This window comes from Tachysurus vachellii, chromosome 18 (genome assembly GCF_030014155.1).
Source record: "Tachysurus vachellii isolate PV-2020 chromosome 18, HZAU_Pvac_v1, whole genome shotgun sequence".
Classification (NCBI taxonomy): domain Eukaryota; kingdom Metazoa; phylum Chordata; class Actinopteri; order Siluriformes; family Bagridae; genus Tachysurus; species Tachysurus vachellii.
This window is the reverse complement of record NC_083477.1, coordinates 1,918,547-1,935,822: the sequence shown is the minus strand read 5'-3', so window position 1 is coordinate 1,935,822 and position 17,276 is coordinate 1,918,547. Positions and strand designations below refer to the sequence as shown.

The 17,276-nt window shown below is 38.3% G+C and overlaps 1 protein-coding gene across 1 annotated transcript in view; it reads left to right on the top strand.

The window, feature by feature from the left end:
- LOC132861506 (deleted in malignant brain tumors 1 protein) overlaps positions 1 to 17,276 on the top strand; it is a 190,423-nt gene that overhangs the window by 124,693 nt on the left and 48,454 nt on the right. The window contains exons 5-6 of the mRNA XM_060893065.1: positions 4,355 to 4,668; positions 6,057 to 6,365. Of these exons, the coding sequence (XP_060749048.1) occupies positions 4,355 to 4,668; positions 6,057 to 6,365 (623 nt within the window). The remainder of the gene's footprint in view (positions 1 to 4,354; positions 4,669 to 6,056; positions 6,366 to 17,276) is intronic.

Below are 17,276 nucleotides of genomic sequence, written 5' to 3'. Positions count from 1 at the left end.
TGTTCCTAATAAAATGGACAGAGTATAATAATATTTACTCATTTTCATAGCATGTTCCAAGATCTGTTGAGACAGCTTTGGTTTTTCCATCACTGGCTTCATGAACTTCCTCCTCTTTATTTCTCTCTACAGTCTGTGTTCTTAGAGCTTCTCTGCTGGCTGGTAAGTCTAATTCATTTGAATCCATTTAATTTACTCTCTAGATCAGACATCCAACTCACCTTCTGCCCAGGTCACATCAGCACTTTTTGAGCCTTTGAAGTACTATAAACTATAGATATAAAAGGTGCGCTGGACAAAAGTGTGTGTGTTTAGCAACATTTCTATTTTCTTACTCCTTAATTAAGTGTACACAAATCTCCACCTCCTAGAGCTAGGGTTGTCATGACAGGCTTTGCTAATGCTATCACTTTTAAGCATGCTTGACCTTGCAACAGCTTGAAAGCCAACTTACACTTACAAGTACATGAAATTCTCATCTCATACTCATTTATGAGAATAGCCACAGAACAGCTTCCTGTATGGCAGGAAGTGGCAAACCACAGTCAAGGCAGTCTCATATCACAATAAGTGCTCTTCTTCTGGCAATTATACACCATGACCGAATCTTTTCCCCAAGATCAAGGATGTCTACTCAACTTCATAAACTCAGCTTTGCCCAGTTACACTTAGTCCTTTAAGTTTGTTCTGAACTTTCAGCTTGTTAGTATATTGTTCAGAAAGAATATAATTAAAGAGAAGAATAGAATAGAAAGTCACATTAATTAATGAAGTAATTTCATATATCGTCGTTGTCGGGCGGAAACCTTGTATGTCCAAATTTGGTCAATTTCATATTTTTTCACATATCGATGCTATTGGTCAATCCCCACGTGGGTCTGTTATTTTTACAAGTTATTAACCAATCTAAAGCCTTGAAAATAGCTTGAGCGCAAATCTCTTAACTCCATTGGACACGTCAACTGTCTGAGAAACCTCGTAACTCCACCTCTTCTTCACTCCGCGGGAGAGCTGCACGGCATATTTCTCCTCAAGATTAAGAGTCGCAACGAATCAACACGTATTAAAGTGATATATAAAGTGATTTTCGTGGGGCTCAAAGAAAAAAAAATCTTGACTCCCGCTAGTTCTGGTGTTCGTCTGAGGACAGGAATTTAGCGCAAGACAATCCACTGCAACGCGGACTAAACCCTGTGCACTGCAGATAAGATAGGATTGTATCTTACAATGTCAAGGCAAACCATTATGTTCAACAAGTAGCTGCCTTTGCAGTCATGCTCATCACTTTAAGCAAGTTGGCTGGCTTTTTGCCTCGTTATTATACGTAGGTAAACATGCCGTATAACGTTTTGTTATTATATTATGTTATTAACGTAATTTTTTTTATAATATAATATTTGAATTAAACTGAATGTTTTAGATACCAATATTAAATTATTGTTTTTATTATTATTTTACTGACTTTAAGTCAGCCTTCTTATAGACAATGCCTCTCTTGGCACTGTGTATGTAAAACACTGTTTTCTGGACACTAACAAGTGAAAATAGTTAGGTTAGATACATTTGAGTAGGTCTGTTTTGTTAAAAATCGATAGTTGTAATGCTTCTGTGCAGAAAGAAACTCGTGAGCCACGAAGGTAAGTTTGCGAGCAGATTAGACTAATTTCCACCTATTAGACAGCCTAATCAGCTTATCGTGTTTTGTATTGCATCACTTATAGCTCTTAAACCTTTAAAATAGAGTTTAGGAAGATGTATGTAACTACAATCATTAGCTTTGATTAAGTATTGAAGCCTTGTCTCTTGTCAAAAGGCTCAACGTGACCGCAGACTTTATTGAACACTTCTGGCAGCAGCGACGTCTGTGTCCGTACCGTTCTTATCAATGACAGCATAATCTCGTATCTCCCTGCTCCCAAGTCATAAAGCTTGTATCTCCGATAAAACGTGACTTTGTGAAAATGTTGTGTTAATGTTGGTACACAACAGTATATGATAGCAATATAAGGTATAATAACAACTTTAACGATACAATGTTTAATAACTCAAAAAATACGGCGTTTTTTTAATTTCCTGAAAAATAATGGTTTTGGAGATACGAGGATTCCGCCCGACAGGGACGATATATAAATATATTTATATTATAAATAATTTCCTGAAAATGGATAAATAAAGTACTTCTGATTTAATGAAGGCAGGAAAATCTGTATATCTGTGTATATACTTACTCATGTGTCGTGTGGCTGTTATTAATTTAAAAACATATTTAATACAACACTTTTTTTAATTGTTTCATATGATAATTATGTTAGGTGATGTATAAGATAATTGATACATGGTCTTTGAGTATTGTGTTGTCTGTGTGTCATTTGTTGTCTGAGTATTGTGTTGTCTGTGTGTCGTTTGTTGTCTGAGTGTTGTGTTGTCTGTGTCTTGTTTGTTGTCTTTGAGTATTGTGTTGTCTGTGTCTCGTTTGTTGTCTTTGAGTATTGTGTTGTTTGTGTGTTGTTTGTTGTCTGTGAGTATTGTGTTGTCTGTGTGTTGTCTGTGAGTATTGTGTTGTCTGTGTGTATTGTGTTGTCGGTGAGTATTGTGCTGTCTGTGTGTTGTCTGTGAGTATTCTGTTTTCTGTGTGTTATTGTGTTGTCTGTGTGTATTGTGTTATCTGTGTGTTGTCAGTGAGTATTGTGTTGTCTGTGTGTATTGTGTTGTCTGTGTGTTGTCGGTGAGTATTGTGTTGTCTTTGAGTATTGTGTCGTCTGTGTGTTGTTTGTGAGTATTGTGTTGTCTGTGTGTTGTCTGTGAGTATTGTGTTTTCTGTGAGTATTGTGTTGTCTGTGTGTATTGTGCTGATTGTGAGTAGTGTGTTGTTTGTTGTCTGTGTGTTGTTTGGTACTGTATCTGTGAGTATTGTGTTGTCTGTGTGTTGTTTGTTGTCTGTGAGTATTGTGTTGTCTGAGTATTGTGTTGTCTTTGTGTTGTCTGTGAGTATTGTGTTGTCTGTGTGTATTGTGTTGTCGGTGTGTTGTTTGTGAGTATTGTGTTGTCTGGGTGTATTGTGTTGTCTGTGTGTTCTTTGTGAGTATTGTATGTCTGTGAGTATTGTGTTGTCTGGGTGTACTGTGTTGTCTGTGAATATTGTTTTGTCTGTGAGTATTGTGTTGTCTGTGTGTCATTTGTTGTATGTGAGTATTGTGTTGTCTGTGTGTATTGTGTTGTCTGTGAGTATTGTGTTGTCTGGGGGTATTGTGTTGTCGGTGTGTTGTTTGTGAGTATTGTGTTGTCTGTGTGTTCTTTGTGAGTATTGTATGTCTGTGAGTATTGTGTTGTCTGTGAGTATTGTTTTGTCTGTGAATATTGTGTTGTCTGTGTGTCGTTTGTTTTATGTGAGTATTGTGTTGTCTGTGTGTCGTTTGTTGTATGTGAGTATTGTGTTGTCTGTGTGTCGTTTGTTGTATGTGAGTATTGTGTTGTCTGTGATGTTCTGTGAGTATTGTGAAAATCTGTGTATCTGTGTATATACCTACTCATTTGTAGTGTTGCTGTTATTTATTTAAAAACATTTAGTACATACAACTAGTGTTTTGTCACTGTGTTTAAGGCATGAAATATTAATCTAAATCACCATGCATTCACCAGTTCATTTGATAATTATGTTAGGTGAAGTTAATATAATTGATACGTCATCTGTGGTTATTGTGTTGTTTGTGGTGGTTTGTAAGTATTGTTTTGGCTGTGTGTTGTTTGTTATTTTTGAGTATTGTGTTGTCTGTGTGTCGTTTGTTGTCTGTGAGTATTGTGCTGTCTGTGTTTGTATTATCAGACATTGTAGTGTATTGTATCATACTTGTTCAATTCTGTCATGCCTCCTATAACATTACATAACATAGACTAGTCATGTTCACTAATTCATATACTAGACACTGTGGGAATGTCCACTAGTCATGCTGTCAGGAAAACAGTGAAATTGTGCTGATGATTGGTACTTTTTTCAATTTGAATTTACATTTATTTGTCTCTTTTTATATTTTTAATTTTTTTAATAATAAAATGGTAATAGCAATAATAGTCCATTAAAATTAAATTTGTTAACCTATGAACAGAGACGAGATGGTGGGTTTCTTAAAATAGTAATGAACAGAATTTGAAATGTGTTAATACTGAGTTACATTTAATAATATAATGCAGATTATATTTATTATTCATTATGTGAAAGTCCTGAAATCTTTATTGATAAAGGATTAGAAATGAGAGAAATGGATTCATATGAGGGCAAATGCTATAATATTCTATACAGTAATAAGATTCATTATGATTAATTAACATGAACATGCTTTCTGATGTTTGTTTTAGATGGTACTAACATACGGCTGACTGGTGGCTACAACTCCTGCTCTGGTAGAGTGGAGATCCTGTATAATGGTCAGTGGGGAACAGTGTGTGATGAGGACTGGGACCTGAAAGATGCAGAGGTGGTGTGTAGACAGATTGTATGTGGTAAAGCTGTCACTGCTCGTCACGATGCCCACTTTGGTCAGGGAAGTGGTGAAATATGGCTAGATAATGTTCAGTGTTCTGGAAGTGAAAGCACCATCACACAGTGCACTCACAGAGGATTTGGAGTAAACAACTGTGGCCATAGTGAAGATGCTGGTGTTACTTGCTCAGGTAATTAGTTTTATATTATGACTTTGTCATCAGTGTTATTATGTTTATATTGTATATACTGTCATTTTGCCATTTTACTGTCATTTGCTGTTATAGGATTATTTACAGTAAGTGATTTATACAATAACAATTTGATAACGATTATTTTTCTTTGATTATTTAACAGAAGACACATCATACAGTTTATTTATTTAGAGTAACAATTAATTATGTTGAACATCTTTTTAATTTGAGTCCTGTTATTTACATTACAGATGAGATGATATAAAAATTACAGCATTAGTACAAAGACATTACTATAAAGCTGTTATAGAATATTAATTACTATTTGTGGAAGTTCAACAGTGCTGTGGGTTTCTGAGCTGTTGTACACCGATCAGCCAAAACATTAAAACCACTAATATGTGAAGTGAATAACATTTATTATCTTGTTAAATTGGCACCAGTCAAGTGGTGAGATATTTTAGAACAGCCTTTACAGTTACTTTAATAAGTTACTTTAATATTTGTGGCCAATTGTGATGGCTAGACAACTTGATCAGAGCATCTCCAGTACAGCAGGTCTTGTGGGGTTTTCACTGTATGCAGTGTTTAGTGATATTCATGGGGAGTGAAGGCTAGTCTAGTCTAGACATGTCTCACTGTGCATGTACATCTTTTTACAAAATATTTTTTCATTGAGTCAATTTAAACAGCTTATTACATCTTTTCTTTCTTATTACATCTTTTCTTTCTTATTACATCTTTTGTGTCCTGCACTTATCAGGCTTAAATATTTTTCCTTGAATGCAGTCATTTTCTGGAAAAATGTGTAAAACTTGCATGAAAATGCCACATTACATTTTTTTACTGTGGATACCTAACACATATTTGATTGTTCGACTGGGACTGTGTATTGAATTTTGTTAGAATATTTAAATTAATTATTTATTAGACCGAACGTCTTAGTTTGTTTCTAATGTTATTTCTTTTTATATCTCAAACTAACTGCTACAAACAAAAATAATTTATCAATAAAACCCTTCTGTCATTTCATATATTACCTCAGTCTGAGAGGTCAGGCTGGGTATATTTATATAGTTTTTCTTTCTTCTCTCCATAGATAGTCCATAGAAATAAATTTGTTAACCTATGAACAGAGACGAGGTGGTGGGTTTCTTAAAATAGTAAAGAACTGAATTTGAGAGGTGTTAATACTGAGCTACATTTAATAATATAATGCAGATTATATTTATTATTCATTATGTGAAGGTCCAGAAATCTTTATTGATAAAGGATTAGAAATGAGAGAAATGGATTCATATGGGGCAAATGCTATAATATTTTATACAGTAATAAGATTCATTATGATTAATTAACATGAACATGCTTTCTGATGTTTGTTTTAGTTAACGTACGACTCACTGGTGGCAGTCACCCCTGCTCTGGTAGAGTGGAGATCCTGTATAATGACCAGTGGGGAACAGTGTGTGATGACGACTGGGACCTGAATGATGTAGAGGTGGTGTGTAGACAGACTGGATGTGGTAAAGCTGTCACTGCACATCAAGATGCCCACTTTGGTCAGGGAAGTGGTGAAATATGGCTGGATGTTGTTCAGTGTTCTGGAAATGAAAGCACCATCACACAGTGCACTCACAGAGGATTTGGAGTAAACAACTGTAGCCATAGTGAAGATGCTGGTGTTACTTGCTCAGGTGATTAGTGTTATGTAAAATTATATTAACTATATTTTATATTAACAGCTGTGGCCAAGATGGTGCCGCTAATGGCAGCCTCGGCACGGCTCTCTCTAGTTCGTTCTTTCTTTTTGTTTACTGTCTGTGTGTTTGGTTTCCCTACCATGATAACTTACACTAGAGAAGAACTGCTTAACATCAGGCAGTTCACACCAGACACTTTTTCACTATTTTTTACAAACCCGGAACTCTAAGTTGGAGGAGCAGCTGCGCTCTATGCTCCATGGAGGAGACGCCAATGGGGGCAAGCGTGCTGTGTGCTATTGAATCTGTGACAGAGGGGTTTTAGAACTGTGCTTCCATCGATTCACCTGGCAAACCTCTGCTCACTGCCAAACAAAATGGACACACTGATTCTTCTCAATGGAACAAACACTTTGCATGTCCACTGCTCTCTGTTTTACTGAAACCTGGCTCAGTCGCTCAACCCCGGACAGTGGATTACTTATCTCAGGCTTCCACTTACAACCAAGCGGATTGTATAATGGAGCTATTGGGTAAAATGAAAGGCGGCGGAATCTGCTTCTACATTAGCGATGGTGCACAGATGTCACAGTGCTGAATAAATACTGCAGCCCAAACTTGGAATCACTGTTCATAAACTGTAAACCCATGCAGTGGTGGCTCAACTGGTTAAGGCTCTGGGTTGTTGATCGGAGGATCGGGGTTCAAGGCCCAGCACAGCCAAGCTGCCACTGCTGGGCCCTTGAGCAAGGCCCTCAACCCTCTCTGCTCCAGAGGCGCTGTATTATAGCTGCCCCTGCACTCTGACCCAATCTCCTATGTGAAGAAAAGAATTCCACTGTGCTGTAATGTATATGTGGCGATAATAAAGGCTTTCATGCCCTGTTCCCACTGTAGGCCAACGTGAGTGATGCAATTCAAAACTTGGCAAACCAAATATCCGGCTTGTAGCAAAAAATCTGGACTCTCTTTTTATTATCCTTGGAGACTTTAACAGAGCAAAATTAACACTTGAAATTCCAAAATACAGACAGCATATTATTTGTCCCACAAGAGAGAAAAATACACTGGATCATTGTTACACAATTCTTAAGGACGCATATCACTCTGTACCCCAGACAACCTTGGGGAACTCTGATCACTGCTTGGTCCAACTTTTTCAAACATACAGGCAGAAATTAAAATCTACTAAATCTGTAGTCAACACAGTGAAGAGACCAGTGAGGCAAAGCAGGAAGACCTTCTGTAAATTCAGTAACAACAAGCCACGGTTTACAGCCAAACTGAAAAAACTTCGACATGACAAGGAAGATGCCTTCAGAGGGGAGGACAAAGCTCTGTATAAGCAGGCCAAGAACCTACCGACAAAAGAGATCAGAATAGCCAAAAGAAGCTGGTTTTTAGCTAACAGTCCTGCATCAGTGTGAAAAGGTCTGCAAGACATCACAAACTACAGGAGATCACCCCCCACTGAAGCAAACAAAGACCTGGCTGACGACCTCAACACGTTCTACTGCAGGTTTGAGAAGAATATCTTAACACCTCCCATCCAACCCAGCCCACTGACTGCTCCATAACCCCTTTGGAAAAAAACCCAACCCACGGGTCCTGCTTTTATGAATCATTGGCCAGGCCCAACCCTCCCCACACCACTGTATCTATATTTACAACCCGCCCTGCCCCACACCAGTGACCATTAAATATACGCATGTTTTTTTAATTTGTTTTTAATGACCCGCCCCACATCTCTGGAAAATTGTCCGTAGTGTGTGATTGCTTGAGTGAATGAGAGTGTGTGTGTGCCCTGCGATGGGTTGGCACTCCGTCCAGGGTGTATCCTGCCTTGATGCACGATGACGCCTGAGATAGGCACAGGCTCCCCCCATGACCCGAGGTAGTTCGGATAAGAGGTAGAAAATGAATGAATGAATGACCCGCCCCAACCCGCCCCGCAGTAAAGTGCCAATTTCTTTAACCGCCCCAACCTGACCCACGGGTTATGAGACGACCCCGCAGCACCTCCCATCCAACCCAGCCCACTGACTGCCCCATAACACCTCTGGGAACCACTTTAACAACTCCTCCCAGCACTCAAGTTGCACAAAGGATTTCTGAAGAGGATGTGAATAGGCTCTTCCAGCGACAAAAGACAAGGAAAGCTCCCGGCCCACAATGTCTCCCCCTCCTGTCTCAAAGCATGTGCTGACCAACTGGCTCCTATATTCACCCATATTTCAAAAGATCACTTATACAATAATTCAGAAAATCCTCCACTCCAAACTCCTAAAGCTCACTATTCCCCCTTCCATCTGTCAGTGGACCACCAGCTTCCTGACAGCCAGGAAACAACAGGTATGACTGTGAAGTGTTACCTCCAGTATTCGGACAATCAGCACTGGTGCTACTCAGGGATGTGTCCTCTCCCCACTGCTATTCTCCCTCTATACCAATGACTGCACTTTAAGTGACCCAACTGTTAAACTCCTGAAATTTGCAGATAATACTACACTCATCGGTCTCATCCAAGATGGCAATGAGTCTGCATACCAGCAGGAGGTGAAGCGACTGGTGCTATGGTGCAGTCAGAACAGCCTAGAGTTAAACACCCTCAAAACTGTGGAGATGATAGTGGACTTTAGGAAAGACCCCTCAACAGTACTCCCCTCACAATATCTAACAGCCTGGTGTCATCTGTGGAGACCTTCAAGTTTCTGGGCACTACCATTTCCCAAGACCTGAAATGGAAGTGCAACATAAACTCCATCATCAAAAAGGCCCAGCAGAGGATGTACTTTCTACGTCAATTAAGGAAGTATGGACTGCCGCAGGAGCTGTTGATGCTGTTCTACACTGCAGTCATTAAATCTGTCCTGTGCACATCCATCACCATCTGGTTTGGTGCAGCAACAAAACAGGACAGGAACAGACATACAGTTAAAACAGCATAAAAAAATAAATGGTGCCTCACTGCCCACTCCCCAGGTCTTGTACCATACAAGAATCAGAAACCGGGCAGGAAAAATCACAACTAACCCTTCATACCCTGGACACAACCTCTTTTAGCTCCTCCCTTCTGATACAGGAACAGTTTCTTTCCCCAGACAGTCACCCTGATTAACAACTCACCATAATTATATTTCCCGCTTTATATCTATAAGTACTGCATTATCAGGACTGTCAGTCATCACATCATCTGTATATGTTACACACACTACTGCTGCTATATATTGTACAAAAAGCATATTGTACAAAACTGTTATTTTTCACTACCATGCACTTCTCACACTTTATGTACATTACTGATCAGTCATATATTCTGTATTCATATTTATATCTCTGTCTATACTACTACTACTGTCTATATTATATCTCATCGTCTGTATTGTCTTGTATAGTCTGTATTGTCTTGTACAGTCTGTATTGTCTTGTCTTGTATAGCATAGTGTTATTTATGTCTGTACTTTTGAGAGTCACAAACAGCTGGAACCAAATTCCTTGTGTTTCTCAACACAATTGGCCAATAAACCTGATTCTGATTCTGATTAAGACTTTGTTATTATATTTATATTCTATGTACTGTCATTTTGCCATTCCAATTAGAGAGATAAAATATTATTATATTACATTATACAGAAAAATACACCTGTTTTATTGTTTGCCATCCACTAAAGCTAGGGGTGCATGCTGAAATACATTACTATAGCATTAGAACAAATATATTACTATAAAGCTGTTATAGAATATTAAGAAACGATTTGTAGAAATTCATCAGTGCTGTGGGGTTGTGGGTTGTTACACACCGATCTGCCAAAACACTGCAGTTACCTAGCACATATTTAATTGTTTAGTTGAGTATTGAATTTATTAAGGATATTTTAAATACAACTACATTTGTTTCTAATATTATTTCTTTGTATGTATGTATATATTTATATATAGTGGGGTTTAGTAAATTTAACATCTCCAGAACTCAGTCAGCTGTTAAACATTCAGCTAGCTGTCTTCCTTTTTCCTGAAGCAGATTTTGATCATGAGGGAATCTATAGCTGTACTAATGAAGTTAAAGTGTCTTCACATACCTTTACCTCCACTACCTTTGTTACTGTAAAAGGTATATGAAAATAAACTATGTCTATTTTTTGTGTTTCGCAGTTTAGTATTTGAAAAACTTGACTCTCTTTCAGCATTTCTAGCTCCCTACATTGGTATTGGAGTAACAGCAGGACTGCTTCTCATCTTAGTTCCAGTCATCATTTGCTTTGTGGAGATACAGAAAAGACGAAAATTTCAGAGTGACAAGAAGAGTGATTCACAGCGTGAGTTATCAAAACATCCGTTAGTAAAAAAAAAAACATCCATTTGAAGATGGAACCAATATAATTATGTTTTACTCCAGAATGTTTTTATAATCTTAAATCTGATTCATTTTCTATGACAGCTGACTGTAATTTATGATAATTTTTCTGGTGCCCCAACCTAAACCAAGACTTCTAGAGGGAAAAAGTCCACATAAATAGATCTTTTAAAAAGAGTGTATTAGTGACGTGGTGAAAGTTTATGCAAGGGCAAGTTTCTTTAGGATCTCTGGAAGAAGTCTCTAGTGTTAGAAGGTATTATGTCATGGGGAGGGCTACAGAGTGAGTGTCAGTACTGAGTTGGGCCCATTGTCCGATTGAATAAAGAAGTTGGAAACAGTGGACAGAAATCTATCTCAATAATCCGGAACAAAGGGATTACAAGGGATTACAAACCCCAAATAACAAATAATTATTGGGGTTAAAGCGCTAACCATTACACTAAGTATATACAGAAAGTAAAAATATAGAAGCACATAGAAGTGGATTGGGAAACCGCTCTGGCAGTCTTGGTTGGCAGAGAGGCGGGGAGACCCTCCTCTCTCCGAGTGGCTTGATGATCTGGCAAGGGAAACTGCTTGATGAATCGGCAGTGATTTGGGATTATATAATTAAGGGCAAGAAACTCAACACTTTGACTTGAACCTCAATAAAGCCTCTCTAAAGTCCTAAGCTCAAGAACATTAACTCTTAGTGCAGATAGCACACTGATACAGATTTTCTGCCCTGAACTGTAGCACAATGTCCACACGCTGACTGAAAAAATAGCAGGCTGCACAGGTGTGGAGCTATAAACAAGCATGCAGTTGGCAGTGGTTTTGCCCGAGAAGGCCCCTGCAATGTTACAGTACCTAGGGATGGCTCCCTAGACCATGTCTAATATCCATCGCACCATGCAGCCTGGGGATCCATCTAAATGAATGAAGTAGGGGTGGGGCAGGTTTAGCTGTAAGCACCAAGTGGCTACAGAGGACCACCTTAAGTCTGGACAAGTGGAATATGGGGTTGATCTTCATAGAGCAGGTAAGATCCAGGCAGTATGTCACAAGATTTATTCTAATCAGGATTTTGAAGGGCCCAATATACTAAGGTGCAATTTTAAGGCTGATCTGGCCTTCTGCCAGACCCTACGACACCAGGCCACCATTTGTTTTGCTCTCAGGACCCTTAGCTCCTTCTCCTGCTCTGCGAACATGGTAGGAGGGTAGCCAAACTGGCATTTCAAAGGTGATATTCTGAAAGCCAAGTTCCACATTGTTTTTACTCCACCCACATTACATGTTTTACCCATGTTGAGGGATTGTTGATCATTCCCTGACACACTGGTAGACCAGTGACAAAGTCCAGAGAAATGTGTGACAATGGACGAAATGGTATAAAAGGGGTTGAAATAGACATAGATCTGGACATCTTTGTCTCTATTTGGCCACCAGAACCAAAGCATGAAAAAACTCCAGGTTCTAACCACACAAGAGTGCCCAACAAAAGGTGAAGAGAAAACCTGTGGTTGAACAGCTCTTGGGATGTAAACCTACCCAGTGGTCCACCACCTTCATCTGGCTCCTGTTGAAGTGCCAGGCGGACCAGATCTTCCAATCCCCAGCACAGAAGGTCTACTATTTTGTGAGATGGAATTATGGGCTAAGGGTTGGGGTCCTCTGCTGGACAGCGCATCTGATTTAATGTTCTTTAACAATGGTTTAAAGGATAGAATGAAGTCAAACAAGGAAAAGAACAAGGACCACCTGGCCTGCCAGGGATTGAGCCACTAGGCCTGCTGAATATAGGTCAGGTTCTTGTGGTCTGTGCGAATGAGAAACAGATGCTTGGCCGTCTCTAACCAATGCCTCCAGTCTTTCACGGCCAACTTGACAGCCAGGAGCTCTTGGTCCCCTATGTCATAATTTCTTTCTGGTGCCGTTAACCTGTCGGAGAAGTATTCACGGGGTGCAGCTACTTTTGGAACCAGACCGTTGGGATAGGACAGCTCCCACCCCAATGTTGGAATGTCTTCCTGTTCCTCAGGTGTCCATGTAATCTTGCCCTGATTTTTCTTGCTCAAAGCGCACAGTGGGCTGACCAGGGTACTGAAATTCTTCAAAAAGACACTGAAAGAAGTATGTAAATGCCTGAACCAAGGTGGGCTGAGGCCATTCCCTGACTGCCCTAAACTTCACAGGGTCCATACTCAGCCCTTAATGTGATACAACAAAGCCCAAGAATTAAATATTGCTCACGTGATTTCTTTAGCTGAAGGACCCAGTGAACATGTGCACCTGCTCCTTAAGGGAGCTACTGAGGATTCAAATGCTGTCAAAGTAGATGAACACATAGTGGTTCAGTGTCTCACTGAGAGCCTCGTTGATAATGTGCTAGAAGACCACAGGGGCATTATTTAGGCCAAAGGTCATTACAAGATACTCATAATGATCTGAGGGTGCGACAAAGGTGGTCTACCATTCATCCCCTGTCCTGATGCGAACTAAGTTCATGTGGTCAAAGGCAGAGCTCATTAGTGGGAGGGGGTGGCAGTCTTTTTGGGTAACGGGGTTTAGGCCACTCATCAATACAGCGTCACAGGCACCTATCCTTCTTCTTAACAAAGAAGAACCCTGTGCTAGCTGGTGATGTTTATTGGTGCCAGCTCATCCTTGATCTCCTCAGAGAGGCCATATACAAAAGTGGCCTTGAAAGCTTGTTCATTCCAGACTGAGCTAGCTGCTACAGTTTGGAAGTCAATAGTGTAATTTGCTAACAAGCAGGCACCTTGGCGCCTCTAAAGGAGAGATGATATCAGACCCCTCCCAACAGAGGGGTGATCAAATGTGCTTCGTAGTGCGGCAATAAATGAATAAACCATGGGGTCATATTTCAGATGATGCTACCACACTGCCGAAGCCCCTGCCAGAACTTTGCCTGTAAATACAAGGGAGCATTTCAGACTGACTGGGTTAGGGTTAGGTTTAGAGTTGCCAATCATAGGGGCACCAGCTCCTTTAGAAATGATAAATTAATAAAAAGTGTTTTTCATTATTTAATTCATAAAGTAATAATTATTGCCAAATTTCGGATGCATGAGAACACTAAAACATTTAGGATGTAACAACATCATTGATTAGTTTTGTTTAACAGCACAACACAAATGATTTTAATTATTACTTGTATTATTCTTGTGGAAATTGAATTTTGATCTAAAAAACTATCTGTTAATTTGTGTGTATTTTGTCACAATTAATTTGTAGGTGCTAAAAAGACATATGGCCCTGCGATGGGTTGGCACTCCGTCCAGGGTGTATCCTGCCTTGATGCCTGATGACGCCTGAGGCACAGGCTCCCCGTGACCCGAGGTAGTTCGGATAAGCGGTAGAAGATGAATGAATGAATGAAAAAGACATATGAGTGTCACCAAGCAGAGGCAGAAACCATTTTCTACCAGATGGTCCTCTACCATCTGAGGACTCAGATAATGACTACATTAATGTAGAGGATGAACAAAGAAGTGATGCAGATGATGACTATATTAATGTTGATGCTGAAGAACAAAGACATGATGTGGAAAATTACTATGAGGATGCAGAAATTTATGCAAACTGTGTAGAGTAATGTGGAAAACTAAATGATTATCCAATGATGCAGGGACAGACACAATTGCAGGCAGCAAACAAAACAGAAACTAATCCAGAGTGGCAAATTGAAAGGTGCTAAATTGGTAGACTTATAGCCAGACTTAGGTAGACTCTGTATTATATGCAAAAGGTGCGGCATCAATGTTTTAGTTAAGGGGTGTGTAAGGGATTTGCACTTATGCAAACAAGTTATTGTAAGTTTCCTTTTATTCTTTTTTCTCTAAACATTTCTTTTCTCACTTCAGTCTTGTTAGTTACTATAATCACATAAAAGCAGGAAAAGATGTGGTGTGTTATCTTTTTTTAAACATCACTAAGACCTGTAACAGAAGTGTTATTTACAGTAATAAGAATACTTTTTATATCTACTATATTAGTGCTATGGTCAGTGGTGCCATAATTGTTTAAGGCTCAACCAATGATGTGCTTTACATATCCTGGAGCTACACCCTGACCCCAACACAGATTGTGTAACCACATAAATCAGACACAGGGTGGTTTATAGCAATATCTCTACTCTTTTGGCAGGTTGAAGTTGTAACTTTTTTATCTAACACACTCCAAACGTTCTTGTACGGACTGTATTAGATGTTTCACAGACAATGTTTGGAACTTGATATACACAAATGTACGTACTTTTTATGTTAATGTATCCTTTTGTTCTAGAAACGTCTATACAATAGAATGTTTATATTGGGATGATTGACTGCACAGGTTGGGTGAATCCCAAGTTTAAAAATGTAAGCGGGAATAATGTAATGTGTCTGAGAGAGATGTCAGAGAGTTGTACAAAGAGAGAGGTACAAAGCAGGTTATAAGCAATAACCTTATAATATTAAAATAATGGGTTGTGAGAATTTTAGAATTCACTGACCATTTCCAAAATTGTGTTATAGAAAAGACACGTGTTCTTAGCAAGCTACTTCATGGATGCTAATCATTAAGCTAATACGTTACTTTAGCATGATAGACGGATATTTCCACATAACATTCATGAAATTACATTGAGATTAAAAACCTTTTTTTTATCTCAAGGGATTATTCTCACATGCCTCAATGATATGGAGTGCACTAGTGTTTATTCTGTTTCATATTTCTTTTTCAGATGTTCAATTATTGAACATCTAAAAACTCAATAATTATTAATATTACTTATTAATTAATATTAGTTCATTTGGTTTGTGTTCTTTCTAGTGTAACTTAAATTAATTAAAGCTTAGTGTTTAAAGCCAAATTTAACATTTAATTCACATTTAATTTTGATAAGGTGTGACATTTAGACTTAAGTAGAAGTTAGTGAACCTTCATCACAACTGTAACATTTCATCCATTTTTACTTAACCTCCTAAGACCTGTATGCTACTGTTGTGTACATTACAATTTCTACTGACTGTTTCTCTTAATTCATAGCTGATAACTATAAATTTAATCAGTGTTTTCAAGGAAGCAGTTTGGCAAAAGAATTATACCTATCAGTCCTCATATAAGGTTGGTACAATAAATATATATAGACAATGAAGTGTGAGAAAATGTTATGTCCTCATATGAGGACATTCGGGTCTCAAGAGGTTAATGTGAGTTTATAAATAAGTGCTATTTTATTTTGCTCACTTATTTTGTTAATAAGTTTAATTTGTGTTAATCTTTAAAAGTCATTCTGATGTTTGAATTTGATTATTAGTTTTTGGTATTTTGTTAGTGTAGAGACACATGGGACTAGTAGGAAAGTTTAACCGTGCTGTTTTCTGCTGGGTTACTGGGATTGGAGTAAAATCCAGCATTTCTTTGCATTAAACTGGATGGGAAAACTCACTTTAATAAATCTAGTTTAGTCAAGTGCTTCTGATACAGTAGCTGTGATATTTACTGTGCATTTTAACCCACCACAGAAACAATAACTGGACAGAAAATAAACTCCACCTCTTCAGATGCATGGGAAAAAGAATGAGGATGCTGAGGCTTTGCTTCAGTTTAATGCTTGGTAAATTCAATATTTTTATCAATGAATTTTGCTTGTTCTTAATATTAAGACAAATCATAAACAACTCTAAATACATATGACAGTTAATCTTTGCTAGCTGATGTGCTGATGAGTTTGTATAATTAAACAATAATACAATAAAATACAAAATAAAAACAAATATCCTAGTTTTTCTTTGATGTAAAACCCAGGACCCAACTGATAATGGTATGTGGAGAGGACCAAACCACCACACCACAAATCTCCTGGAGAGCAATTTCCCTAGTCAGAGTCCAGGACAAAGCGATACACCTAGTGCAGCAAGCCATAATCCCTAGAGGTGAAGGCACACATCAGGCCTCATACACTGTAAAAAAAATTCTGTAAAAATAGTAATCTACTGGCAGCTGTGGTTGCCAGCATTGTACTGTTAAAATACAGTGGGTTAATGTTATCAAAATTAACAGCAAGATGCTGTTTTGTTAGCAACAGTTTCCTACTGCTAAATTGTATGATCAACCTGCCTACTTCCGGGTTAGGCCCCACCCACTCCGAGTAAAGATACAGATAAATTATACATATATATAAAAGTACAATAAATCAGCAAAATATTACCTTACCTTATTTAAGACTTTTTAACAAACACCAACCCTTTCTGGATATAAACAATAGAACACAAAAATAATAACAGTATATACAAACCACTGTAAAAAAAATAAATAAATAAAATTTAAATAAAGTGCCACTCAAAGTCCATCAATCTTTTTAAAAGATTGGACACTTTCACTTTCTTTTGTACTGTTTTCCCTGTCTTTTTAGACGTCAGTTTTCCTTTTGCAGCCTTGGTCCCTTTTTCTGGATTTATTCCAACAAATCATCTGAAAATAATAAGGGAAGACTTTCTGTGATTTAAAACTTTAATAATCTAAAAACACTGTACAGTAGTGTACGACTTGTTATTTAA